At 36.3% G+C, this 14,639-nt stretch overlaps 1 protein-coding gene across 1 annotated transcript in view; it reads left to right on the top strand.

Moving 5' to 3' along the window:
- The window catches only part of LOC136032156 (serine/threonine kinase SAD-1-like), a 124,131-nt gene that overhangs the window by 29,551 nt on the left and 79,941 nt on the right, over positions 1–14,639 (top strand). Inside the window, exon 4 of the mRNA XM_065712339.1 lies at positions 4,714–4,854. Coding sequence (XP_065568411.1) covers positions 4,714–4,854 — 141 coding nt within the window. The remainder of the gene's footprint in view (positions 1–4,713; positions 4,855–14,639) is intronic.

Raw genomic sequence — 14,639 nt, 5'->3', positions numbered from 1 at the left:
TTTGGTGGTATTGCTACTTATGTAGAATCTCAATTCAAGTGTTTTCATTTCTAGTAATAGTTTTTTTTAGCCGTGTGAGTAGGGGAGTGCGTAGTAATAAACGTGTATTTAATAACAGATTACAGAGATGAAGATTTGGAGAGAAATTTCGTATTGACAGTTGACTACCTTAGTTCTGCCCTAGGAATGACGTATGGATGGATGATAGATAGACTTATCTATCAACAAATGAAACGACATCATTTTTATACAATCCTAAGAAGGGCTTACCCCAGGTTTGCCTCTCACTCACTTAGACTATCTGTCGTGGCTTTTTCTACAATTAGCCATGGCTTGATGAATGCCCGCAACTACTTCGTTTTAATTTAAAATCAACGGCATTGGTGGTATAGCTGCTTATGTAGAATCTTAATTCAAGTGTTTCCATTTCTAGTAATAGTTTTTTAGCCGTTTGAGTAGGGGAGTGCGTAGTAATAAACGTGTATTTACCCACAGATTACAGAGATGAAGATTTGGAGAGAAATTTCGTATTGACAATTGACTACCTTAGTTCTGCCCTAGGAATGACGTATGGATGGATGATAGATAGACTTATCTATCAACAAATGAAATGACATCATTTTTATACAATCCTAAGAAGGGCTTATCCCAGATTTGCCTCTCACTCACTTGGACTATCTGTTGTGGCTTTTTTTAAAATTAGCCATGGCTTGATGCATGCCCGCAACTACTTTGTTTTAATTCAAAATCAACGGGCTCGGTTGTCTATCACGCGTCAACCCAAAATCAATCCAATCTTTCATCTCTTAATTATATGACTTTCTACCTTAGTTCTGCCCTAGGAATGACGTATGGACGGATGAAAGATAGACTTGTCTGTCAACAAATGAAATTGTATCATTTTTGTACAATCCTAAAAAGGGCTTATCCCAGATTTGCCTCTCAGTCACTTGGACTAGCTGTCGTGGGGTTTTTTACAATTAGCCATGGCTTGATGAATGTCCGCAACTGCTTCGTTTTAATTTAAAATCAACGGACTTGGTGGTATTGCTGCTTATGTAGAATCTTAATTCAAGTGTTTTCTTTTCTAGTAACAGTTTTTTAGCTGTGCGAGTAGGCGAGTCGTAGTAATAAATGTGCATTTACCCACAGATTACAAAGTTGAAGATTCAAAGAGAGGTTTTGCATTGACAGTTAGTAAACATAGCTCATGTCTTTGTGACTTCCTTCAACTGAAAATCCCATTTTTGATAGTAGGTGATTTTAGTTGTGATTTAAATTGCAGTTTGTCTTCAGCTTCTATCCGTGCTTCTTTACTATACGGAATATTTGGTGATGATTTAGAGTTCAACAGAAATCCGCTAGGTTTACTTAGATTCATTCTTCCTCTTGTACATCTAACCTTGACCACGTTGGGCCGTATAATCTTGATATACCTTGCGTTGAATAATTTTCTAAATTTCAAGTTTCAGACAACCATCCAATCGCGTCTAGTTTTAAATGAGAAGCTTTTCAGGCTCAAGTGTTACAGGCTCATATTGTTCCCCGGCATAAGTGGTATACTTGTCGTGATTGGAAAAAATTGACACATCTCAGTTCAAGGAAACATCTGATAGCATCCTTTACATGATCCGGGTTCCATTTCATCTCCTGCTAAAGTCTTCCTTTAAAGACATTTATGAAGTTAGATTAACTCTTGATATCTATTCTGCAGAAATTTACCATGTACTTTTGTGCGCTGAAAAAATGGCAGTTCCTCGTAAAAAAATCTGTCTCAAGCTGTGACCGGGCTAAGTCCTGTTGCAAATTATGGAGAGAATGTCTGTGCCCCTGTCAAGGAATAGTCAATCAAGTGAGAAAAGCCTAAAAAAAATGTTTTGCTAGAGAATTTGCCCTTCATCGATCTAAAATGCAAACATTTTATTCCGTGAAGGTTAAGAATTCACCTTATCTAATATGGAAGATATTACCTCGTGCTGTCTCCTCCAATTTGCCAGACCCGAATGATATTTCTCTGTCCGAATGGTTATGTCATTTCTCGAATGAATTCTCTAAGCCTGATCCTGTTTTAGATTCACAATTTAGTGACGAGCTTTTTTAACTTCATTGATGAATCTCCTGATCTTGATTTTGTTGTTACTTGTGACGATGTCGTAAATACCATATCTCGACTCAAACGAAAGCGTCTTGTGCAATAGACACGGTGAGTTCTCTACACATCAATAACCGAATTTATGTTCTGGTGCGTCATCTCTACCTTCTCATGCGATTGATATTTAATACAGGCATTGTTCCTTCTTCGTTCTGCATCAATGATCTGATTACGATTCTCGAAAAAGGAAGATCTGGTTCGCAATGTTCCTCCTTCCGTCCCATCACCGTATCTACTACCCTCTCTAAATTTTGAGTTCCTTTTTAGTGATGAGCTAAGATTGAAATGTTACGTCCCCGCATATAAGCTCGGTTTTCAGGATAATCTTGGCTGTTCCCATGCTCTTACAGAGGTTTTACTGCCCTTGCTGGCACTGAATCTTCGGGAGAAAGTCTGTTCCTCGCCGGTAATGACGTTAAACACGCGTTCGATTCCTTAATTCATTCGTCCATGCTTCGTGGTATGGCAAAGCGAGGCGTTAACTTATAAGTTGTCCGTGTTCTCAGGGATTTATATAAGAATCTCTGGTTGCGTTCAAAGCTCCCATCCCGTTTACCCCTGCAGTCTGCTCTTCATCAATCCGAATACAATTGTATTAATTCTTGTGTGAGGCCAAACTCATCGAATCCCTTGAATATGGTTGTGATTCCTCAGTAACCCGTCCCCGTTAAGAAAAGGACTAGACAGGGAGCTGTCAGTTTCCCAACCCTGTTCAATAATGGTGTCCTGGACGCTCAGGCAAGATGTGTTCCTTGTTGCATTCTTGGGGGAATCGATGTGTCTCTTATTTGTTATACTGATGACATCTTGAATCTTAGCCGTGCGATGCAGCGCATTGAGCATAATTTCAAAAACTGTAAAGATGAATGTGTAAAAATCGGACTGTCTTTCAATCCTGAAAAAATCGAATTTGTTCTTTTCAATTGGCGAATTCCCTCTACTTCTTTCCTAAATCTGGACGGTTCTCTTATCTAACCCACAGACCACATTACATACCCGGGCCTTCCAGTTGACTCATCTATCGGCCACACACGCCGTTTGCTTATATCTCACGTTGAGCGTAGAATTAGTATTTCTTACGCTGTATTCGTAGAAAGTAAACTACGATTCAGCTATCATCTCCTAGCATTCATCTATAACGCCGTAACCCTTCCATATCTGCTTTGCTTTGCTCATTTCTGGAAATTTCCAGTTACAGATAAAAAGCACCTACGATCAGTCTTCTTCAGATTTGCTAAGAATCTTATATTTGCCTCATTGGACAACAAACCGTAAAATTATCCATATGTATAAGCTTTCAGACCCAAATATTAGTATTAATAAACCTCTATCCGTTTTCAAAAATTTTCACCCATGGTCGTCAATTTGTTCGCAATAGTTCGTTCGTATTAATGTAATGTATGTATGAAGAGTATTTTGTCATGTATTTGAATTTTCAGTGTTTGTTTGTGTCCTTTTTTCTTTTTGTCATCTTGTGTGATTACTCCTTCTATTATATATTTTTTTGACGCGTAGTAAATGAACAATAATAATGATATACTAGGAGATTAAAGGGAAGACCAACTTGACAATTTTTAGTAAGCTGTCATGCAACAGTATACTGTTTTTAAAAATAAGTAGCAAATCCTAGATTAAACTAAGTTGCTGTAAAAGATTTCCTTATCTCCAATAATTTGCAAAATTCAATAATTTCCAATAATCTCCAATATTATCTCCAATAATTTGCAGCGTTGGTTCAGGTCCCTGCTAAAAAAAAAAATTCATAGAAAAGTGTATTAAGTTGCAAAAAGTATTTTCAACTTTTCGAATGAAATTTATGAAACTTATAATAATGTAGTTTGGTTATTTTAAACGTTTGGTGTTATTCTTTCTAGTTAAGTTTCGACAAGCCGTAAATCTACTTCACTCGTGTTTTTCTTAAATAAATAAAGGACTAAACAGTGGGGGAGGAGGTCCCAATGACAGTTCCAAAGGACTCTTAATATCGTTATAAAATGATACCATATTAGGATTTAAACAATAATCAAGAAAAATAAATCACTTTCTGTAAAAGGAAGATTCTCTTTGTTTCGTTGTTTGGATTTTTTTTTCATGAAAGTTACCCCTAATGATTAGTAGTAGTATTAATTGTTCTTGATCTTGATAAAGGTGCCACCAAAGGTCAATTTTTTAGGGAGGGGGAGGGATTCCCAATATCCTACGTTTTCCAAGATTGGAGTTCACGATTAGGATTAATACTCATTAGAAAAATTCGTATAAAATAAATGGAAAAACTTCACTTCACAGTTCTTGACTGAAAAATCTTAAACTATTAACACTGTCATGCATGACATTTCATAGATTCAAAAGCGACCATTATTGCCCAAGGCTTCGGAAGATTGAGGGTCGAAAGCTGGATTAAGTGCATTTTTAGGACCAAAGTTAGGGAAAGATTTCCTTTGGGTCTTTTAGTCCATCTTTAGGGGGTGGGAGAGGAGAAGGAGCGGTAGTGAAATAACACGTTCAAATCTGCTTGTCTCTGTTTGAGTTGAGATGTAATTGGGTTAAAAATTTTCTTATAGGTACTTGGTACTGGAACATGTGTCTGGTGGGGAGCTGTTCGATTATTTGGTGAAGAAAGGGAGACTCACACCAAAGGAAGCAAGACGATTTTTTAGGCAAATTATTGCAGCTTTAGATTTTTGCCACAGTCATAATATCTGGTACAGATTTTACCTTCTGAAGCTTATTTTGATACGATTTCAATTTTTTAAGGGGGGAGGACAATTAATCATAACACAGAAACGGAGATTTTCCTAAAATCGGCATGGGACAATTTATCTCATTCTCAAAGAAAACAACGAAGTTAAGCTTTATATTTAAATTAACATAAGATTGAATCTGAGATATTCATTTATTATGCTTATGTTTTATTATACACACTTTTGACAAGTCTGATTGAATATAGGTTGGTTTTCACTATATATATATATATATATATATATATATATATATATATATATATATATATATATATATATATATATATATATATATATATATATATATATATATAAATGCTTGTTATATTAATGAATGAGATCAACCTTGTTAAAATAACCACTCTCTTATGTAGGCTATTACGGGCCTACCATATTATTCTCTATCTATAAAGTCTATTCCTTAAATTCTTGTAAGATAGGTATCAAAGTCTTTTTTTTGTTCATGTATATACCATCAGGCTCGCATCCATAATTGATTGACTTCGTAAAAAAAAACGCGGAAATAGGAGAGAGAGGGTACTTCTTCTTATACTTTTTTTCTTGGTTTTTAATATTTCTTACCTTAATTTTTTCAGTTTACAATTTTAACAGTGTCGTAATTGTTTGAAAATTCGATTCATAGCTAGAATGCCATCTGCATTTCTGCCAGAAGTATTATTCCGAGGATGCTTTCAGTTTTTTGGCTAGGGTATGGCCGTTTTTGCTCCGCAAAGCATATTTAATATAAGGATTTCGATCATAGATACGATCACTCCATCGGAAGCATAATTATGTCCTTATTAATCTGTCTGATTTCCTTAGATTTATAGCTGATTTTTGAAAAAGATTGAGGCGTCGACGTTTTTATTTGTCAAACAGTTCGTGGTAACGAACTGTAGTAAGGAGCGATCCGATTCAATAGTAACCAAAACTCTAAAAAATTGAATTTTGATATCAATAGCTACATCAAAAGAATCGCATTTTAATGCTGATTTTAAATATATAAGTTTCATCAAGTTTAGTCTTAGCCATCAAAAGTTACGAGCCTGAGAAAATTTGCCTTATTTAGGAAAATAGGGGGAAACACCCCCTAAAAGTCGTAGGATCTTAACGAAAATTACACCATCAGATTCAGCGTATCAGAGAACCATACTGTAGAAGTTTCAAGCTCCTATCTACAAAAATGTGGAATTTTGCATTTTTTGCCAGAAGACAAATCACGGGTGCGTGTTTATTTGTTTGTTTTTTTTTTTGTTTTTTTTTTCTTTTTCCCCAGGGGTCATCGTATCGACCAAGTGGTCCTAGAATGTCGCAAGAGGGCTCATTCTAACGGAAATGAAAAGTTCTAGTGCCCTTTTTAAGTGACCAAAAAAATTGGAGGGAATCTAGGCCCCCTCCCACGCTCATTTTTTTCCCAAAGTCAACGGATCAAAATTTTGAGATAGCCATTTTGTTTAGCATAGTCGAAAATCATAATAACTATGTTTTTGGGGATGACGTACTCTCCCACAGTCCCTGGGGGAGGGGTTGCAAGTTACAAACTTCAACCAGTGTTTACATATAATAATGGTTATTGGGAAGTGTACAGACGTTTTCAGGGGATTTTTTTTGGTTTTGGGGGTAGGGTTGAGGGAGGGGGCTATGTGGGAGGATCTTTCATTGGAGAAATATGCCATGGGAAAAAAAATTCAATGAAAAGGGCGCAGGACGAATCTGGTCACGTTAGAAAAAAACGTCAAATTAAGAGCTTAATATACAATGCTGGGTGTTCGGAGCCTCTCTATTATGGAGTATAATTTGAAAATAACACAACTATACGAGCGATAAAACATATATACCACAACCATAACTCAACTAACGAAAGAACTGCTAAGAGATAACACAACTATAAAGCGAAAACAGGTGAAAACTAACGGGAAAATAAACGAACTAAGAGGTGGAAGGGGCCCAGAGAAAAAATTTAATCCTTTTTCAATTTTGAGCCTAACTTCCGCAAAGGAGTAATAATGTCAGAAGCCCCGAAATACCGAATTATTTTCTTTTCAAACGGTTCGTGGTAAGGAACTGTAGTAAGGGGCGACCCGGCTCAATAGTAAACGAAACTCTAAAAAAAACGGAATTTTGATGCTAAAAGATACATCAAAAGAATCAGATTTTTACGCTGATTCTAAATATATAAATTACAATTAATTTAGTCTTTGTCATCAAAAGTTACGAGCCTGAGAAAAGTTGCCCTATTTTGGAAAAAAGGGGAAACATCCCCTAAAAGTCATAGAATCTTAACGAAAATCAGACTATCGCATTCGGTATATCAGAGAACTCTATAGCAAAAATTTCAAGCTCCTATCTAAAAAATGTGGAATTTTGTATTTTTTGCCAGAAGACAAATCACGGGTGCGTGTTTATTTGTTTGTTTGTTTTTTTTTGTTTTTTTCCCAGGGGTCATCTTATCGACCAAGTGGTCCTAGAATGTCGCGAGAGGGCTCATTCTAACGGAAATGAAAAGTTCTAGTGCCCTTTTTAAGTAACCAAAAAAATTGGAGGGCAAACAGGCCCCCTCCCATGCTCATTTTTTTCCAAAAGTCAACAGATTAAAATTTTAAGATAGCCATTTTGTTCAGCATAGTCGAAAACCATAATAACTATGTCTTTGGGAATGACTTACTCCCCCACAATCCCTGAGGGAGGGGCTGCAAGTTACAAACTTTGACCAGTGTTTACATATAGTAATGGTTATTGGGAAGTGTACAGACGTTTTCATGGGGATTTTTTGGTTTGGGGCGTGGGGTGATGGGAGAGGGCTTTGTGGGAGGATCTTTCCTTTGAGGAATATGTCATGGGGGAAGAAAAATTCAATGAAAAGGGTGCAGGATTTTCTGGCATTACTATAAAAAAAACAATGAAAAAATAAACATGAAAACGTTTTTTCAAATGAAAGTAAGGAATAGCATTGAAATTTAAAACGAACAGAGATTAGTACACATATGAGGGGCTCTAAAAATACTTTAGCATAAAGAGCGAGGTATTTAGGAGGAGATAAATACCTCGCTCTTTATGCTAAAATATTTTTAGCGATTTCAACTATTTATTCTACGGCCTTTTTGATTCAGGGGTCATTCTAAAAGAATTGGGACAAAACTTACGATTTAGTGTAAAGAGCGAGGTATTAACGAGGGTACAAACCCCCTCGTACACATAATAAAAATATAGGAATATAAAAGTTTGTTACGTAAGTTAATTCTTAAGTTACGTATGTTTTTTACTAATAAAAACGTACGTTGAATATTAAAACTTCTAGTAGCCCTTTTAAGTAACCGAAAAATTGGAGGGCAGCTAGGCCCAAAGTTTTTAATTGTTTTAAAAAATAGAATTGTGGCAAAGAGTCATACTTTAGCGTAAAGAGCGAGGGACTGCGGAGGGGACAACCCATTTCATATACGGAGTAATTTCTGCTCGTTTTAAGTTTTAATGTCGCTCCTTACTTTCAGTTAAAAAAACTAGTTTTTTTTAATTTAATCTAATAGGTCAAAAACAGCCACAGTTAGAAATAGCTTGTTGCTGCACAGCATAACAACACAACTAAATCTCAGAACTGTAATCGCCACATTTCTTATTTTACAACAATGCTGCCATATGGATAAAAGTGTTGCTTTCAGAGCATTTCTGTCTGAACAATGCAAAATATAAGTGAAAGCGTAGTTATCAAAGTGTCATTTTAAAAGGTCAAACACGGGAAAAGCCAAATTATACCCGATCTCAAAGCTCTGTGAAAGAAGAAACTGAAATAAGGACACTTCGTGAAATCTAAGACGTTCAAGTGCTTCTGAGGTCTATCCAGAAATACCATAGCCATACATATAAGATAAGAAGTTTTTCAAAGCATAAAATCGCTATTGTACCATGCGGTAAAAAGGGTGGTCTCATACCAGTGAATATTAAGATGTGCCAGTGTGCATCTTCTCTAATAAGTAGGGCTCTAACGACCTTTAGTTTAAACCTGACATTACTCTTTGATTCGCAATGGACCCATTGTCCAATGATGGTTATGTTTGAGAAACCAATTATCGCTGTTGACCCTTAATCATTTGTTATAGCCTTCATTCCAAAACGGTGAGTAACACCAAGCTCAGCCTCTTGTACTTTCATAAAAAGTAAAAGGGCCAAAATTGTATTCCGTTTGCCACTTTATAATAATAAGAATGAGCCTGAATGTTTTATTCCTGTCGTTTTTGAATAACAAACGATTAATTCTATTTTATTGCAATGGGTTACGGAATATTAGACAGGGTTTTGCATAATATTTGAAAACAAAATTCATTTTTTTTACGAATTATATTTACGACTCTAGTCTTTATGGTAAAATGGTCTGCTTGAACGCCATCCTTTTCGTTAAAATTTATTCTATCATTTGATCCATCGACTTGTTTTTTATAATGAAAGAATCAAACAATAATTAGGTGTAAAAGGAAAAGCTAATCCGATGGCTTGCTATATGTAAGTGTCTTGCTGTAAATAGCAATTATGGAGGAACACTGTTACATCATGGGAGACAATAGCCGGATCTCCAGAAAAGGGGCCTGAGGTCTTCAACTGGGATTTTAATCTAATAAATTTTTGGGATAAAAAACGCTCCCCCTCTTAGACTTTATTGTATGGTATTTCCTCTTCAAATTTACACAGGGGCAGGTTTTTGAATGTAATTCCTTCCTTATTTGTCTATTTGTAGGTCGGATAGGAGTTTTAGGCCTCATATGAAGTCGCACTGAGGGGTTTTGCTAGATATTTTATCGTTTTTAATTAAGACTTCAAATTTTTCTACATGCCAAAAATTAGACACATGCCTGGGTTCTTGTTTGAGATTCCTCCTTCGCATTAAAAGTTGGAACTCTTTTGATGTCATCCATATTTTTATTATGGCACTTGGTGTTAACCAAGTGACATATATCAATCGCAAATTCTGTCGGTCTGTCTGTCGGTCCCGGTTTTGCTACTTTAGGCACTTTCAGGTAAGCTAGGACGATGAAATTTGGCAAGCGTATCAGGGACCGGACCCGATTAAATTAGAAATTGTCGTTTTCCAGATTTGACCATCTGGGGTGGGGGGGAGTGGGGGCCTGTTAATTCGGAAAAAATAGAAAAAATGAAGTATTTTTAACTTATGAGGGGTGATGGGATGTTAATGAAATTTGATGTTTGGAATGATATTGTGTCTCAGAGCTCCTATTTTAAATCCCGACCGGATCTGATGACATTGGGGGGAGTTGGAGGGGGGAAACCTAAAATCTTGGAAAACACTTAGAGTGGAGGGATCGGGATGGAACTTGATGGGAAAAACAAGCACAAGTCCCAGATACATGATTGACATAATCGGAACGGATCTACTCTCTTTGGGGTAGTTGGGGGGGGGGGGGGGTAATTCTGAAAAATTAGAAAAATGAGGTATTCTTAACTTACGAACGGGTAAACGGATCTCAATGAAATTTGATGTTTAGAAGAATATCGTGTCTTACAGCTCTTATTTTAATTCCTGACCGCATCTGGTGACATTGGGGGGGGATTTGGGAGGGGGAAACCTAAAACTTGGAAAACACTTAGAGTGGAGGGACCGGGATGAAACTTGGTGGGAAAAATAAACACAGGTCCTAGATACATGATTGACATAAACGGAACGAATCCGCTTTCTTTGGGGTAGTTGGGGGGGGGGGGGTTATTTCTGAAAAATTAGAAAAATGAGGTATTTTTAACTTGCGAACGGATGATCGGATCTCAATGAGATTTGATATTTAGAAGGATATTATGTCTCAGAGCTCTTATTTTAAATTCCGACCGGATCTGGTGACATTGGGGGGGGGGGGAGTTGGGAGGGGGAAACCTACAACTTGGAAAACACTTAGAGTGGAGGGATCGGGATGAAACTTGATGGGAAAAATAAGCACAAGTCCTATATACATGATTGATATAACCAGAACGGATCCGCTCTCTTTGGGGTAGGTGGGGGAGGGGTTAAATCTGAAAAATTAGAAAAAATGAGGCATTTTTAGTTTACGAACGGGTGATCGGATCTCAATGAAATTTGATATTTAGAAGGATATCGTGTCTCAAAGCTCTTATTTTAAATCCTGACCGGATCTGGTGTCATTGGGGGAAGTTTGGGGTGGGGAAACTAAAATCATGGAAAACACTTAGATTGGAGGGATCGGTATGAAACTTGGTGGGAAAAATAAGCAGAAGTCTTACATACTTGATTTAAATAATTGGAACGGATCCGCTCTATTCGGGGGGGGGGGGGGGTTAATTCTGAAAAATAAGAAAAAATTACGTATTTTTAACTTACGAAGGAGGGATCGGATCTTCATGACTTCATATTTAGAAGGACCTCGTAGCTCAGATCTCTTATTTTAAATCTCAACCGCATCAAGCGTAATTGGGGGGGGGGGGGCAGTTGGGGGGACCGGAAATCTTAGAAAATACTTAAAGTGGTGAGATCAGGATGAAACTGGATGGGAAGAATAAAAACCTGTCTAAGATACGTGACTGACATAACCGGACCGGATCTGCTCTTTTTGGTGGAATTGGGGGGGGGGGGGTAATTTTCAAAATTGAGTTATTTGTAACTTACGAAAGGGTGACCAGATTGTAATGAAATTTGATATTTAGAAGGATCTTGTGCTTTAAATTTCTAACTTTAAATTCTGACCAGATCCTGTGACATTGGGAGGAGTTGGAGGGGGAAACCGGAATTCTTGGAAAACGTGAAAATTGGGGTATTTTTATCTTACGAATAGATGATCGGATCTTAATGAAATTTGATTTTTAGAGGGAATCCATGTCTCAGAGCTCTTATTTCAAATCCCGACCAGATCTTTTGACATTGGGGGGAGTTGGAGGGGAAATCTTGGAAAAACACTTGAAGTGGAGGAATCGGGATGAAGCTTGGTGGATAGAATAAACAAATGTCCTTGATACGTGATTGACAGAATCGTACTGGATTCGCTCTCTTTGGAGGAGTTGGGGGGAGGGGTTCAGTGATTTGGCGAGTTTGGTGCTTCTGGACGTGCTAGGACGATGAAAATTGGTAGGCGTGTCAGAGAGCTGCACAATTTGACTTGAGAAAGTCGTTTTCCCAGATTCGACCATCTGGTGGGCTAAAGGGAGAGGAAAAATTAGAAAAAAATAGGTATAACTTACGAGTGGGTGATCGGATCTTAATGAATTTTAATATTTAGAAAGACATCGTTACTCAGAGCTCTTATTTTAAATCTTGACCGGCATTAAGCCTCTTGTTTTCCTTTTTAAATCAATCTATTGATTCATAGAATTTTGTTAGAGCTCATACCATATGATCTCTCGGCTCTTAGCTCTTCTTACCTCGTCACAAGTGCCATATGAGCTCTTAGCTCTTGTTATAGTTTTTCAGTTTTTATTGTCTAAAGAGTTTGTTTCCTCCTAAAATAAATTAGTGCTTCCAATCCAGGTAAGGACACACCCAGAGAAAGGGGAACTCGGGCCAAACCCCTCTCCTGAAATCTAACATTTTCTTGAATTTCTGGGCACATCTTACTCAAATTATGAAATCATTTCTTCATTATTAGTCCCTCTCCCCTCCTTTATTATTACCCCCCCCCCTGAAAAGAGTCCTGGGTACATGCCCGAGATCAAATCCTTACAATGTGTATCTTGAATCTATTGGCAATCCCAGTAATCAATAAATTTCTAATTCATATAGCGATAAATTGGTTTTTAAAAGTTGTGGAAGTGGAAACCAGACTTTAACAAAAATATTTGTATGCTTCATATAGTTCTTAATTAGCTGTAAACGCTATGTAATTTTGAAATAGATTTCTATAGATTCATTTTTTGCTAAAGTTTGCATTGCCCTTCTAATCATGAAAGGTGTATCTCAGTTTTCTTAGCCACTTATAAAAATCGCAAAAAGTGGTTAATGATGTGAAAAATATAAAAATGATAGTTAAAATCCTAATAATATCAAGATTTTGGCGGTGGGAAAGTTTGAGCCTGAAGTCTGTCCCAGCTGTGTATCTGCCTGCATTTTTAAATCAAGATTGTGCAGCCTTGTTGTGGTTGCTTCTTGCATACCCATGTATAATATGAAGACCCAATTAAGATGATATAACCAGATTTTCCTGTGAACGATTTAGTATAGAAACGAGAAGACCTTTTTTCATTTTTAGACACAAAAGCATTAATGGTAAGATCTTTCGTTGTAGACATTAGATACGAAATGAAAGCTTTGTTTAAATATGTAAAACTTCATTTGTGGCCGAAATCCAATGCACAAGATGTGCTTGCAGTAGCTGCGTTAGTATATATTTTCTTTGTTTGTGATTTTATTCATTTTTCTGCTTTTTGTATCAGTAGCTCATTTATTTTTCTGCTTTTTACTTATTTTGTTTCTAGATTCAAGTAGCCCGCTTGCACGTTTGCTCAACGCTTCATCACTGCTTCTTTTTGTTTATTTGGTAAGGCTTTTTATGATTTTTTTCTTTATTTCCTGTGATTCGTTTTTATGTATTATTTGAAATTTTCTGAAGTGCCTAGTTACCTTCATAGTTTCTAACATAGAAATTGATTTTTACAGTTTTTCCTTTAGTCCAGTAAAATAGAGTTTATTCTCAAACAAATTGCTATCATTGCTGCTTTTTCCTGCGAGAGAAAAATGCACTAATGCTAAAAATGAAGACCACTGACTCAAGGAATCCAGGAAATGGCGTAATCGTTTGATCTGACACTTGTTCATCGGTTAGACAATTTCAAAAGCTTGAATAGAAGGTAGAGATGATGAGGTATTTTCTGAGATAAATTCGAGCAATACAAAAGCTCAAGCTATCTAGAAAGTCTTCAGAATTCTTTTTCCAATTCTTTTCGTGAACATTTCTATTTGTAATAGAGACATGGAGAGATTTTGGCAGACACAGGTAGAATTGAAATGTATAGAAAATCTTATTCTATCTAAACCCAGGGCTAACTTTTGGACCCTAGACATTTCCTCTTACCTGCCCCTCCGTGTGAATATCTGGACGATATTTTTTTTTATTATCATTCAACAGAAAGTCATTCTATAAAGCCAAATTCTTTTTTGATTCCTAAACATTGGGAAGCACGAACTGTTAGAAGAAAACAGATCTGGCTGACTTCTGAGATTTTGTTAGATATTTAGATGTATATATTTATTCATGTACGATTATAATCGAACTAACAATAGTAAATATATGAAAACGGGGCAGCATATAATCAACAAGGCTCTATGGCCGGTAATGCAAAAATTTTGGGAAGAACGTAAAAAGTTTCCAATAGTTTCCAAAGCGCATAGCAGCATAATCAAAATCCACAAAGGGTTTATATGAGATACATACATAGATGATGAAAAAGAGCAATAATAAATTAATTGAGGTTGAACAAGTGAAAACAAATAATGCAAACAACTTAGGTTGATTTTTTTAAAATACTTATATTTCTAGTGATTTGTGAATATTAGACAATTTATGCGTTCTCCGAAACTTAAAAGTTTCATTCAAAAGAATATCCTGAGAATTAACCGAAGATTTACGGTTAGTGTTAGAATGATCATAATCATTTTTTTTAATCACTAATTGTAATTACAAGATTGTAAGAAAATTAACCTGGTACTACATGTTAAATATTTTAACCTCATACACCTGTCAATTATTAGTAAACTGTTTGTAAATCTGAAAATTCTATGTCCTATGTTAATGTAATAATAAGAC

The sequence above is a fragment of the Artemia franciscana genome, chromosome 10 (assembly GCF_032884065.1).
Source record: "Artemia franciscana chromosome 10, ASM3288406v1, whole genome shotgun sequence".
In the NCBI taxonomy this organism is placed as follows: Eukaryota; Metazoa; Arthropoda; class Branchiopoda; order Anostraca; family Artemiidae; genus Artemia; species Artemia franciscana.
This window is presented reverse-complemented; position numbering and strand designations above follow the sequence as displayed.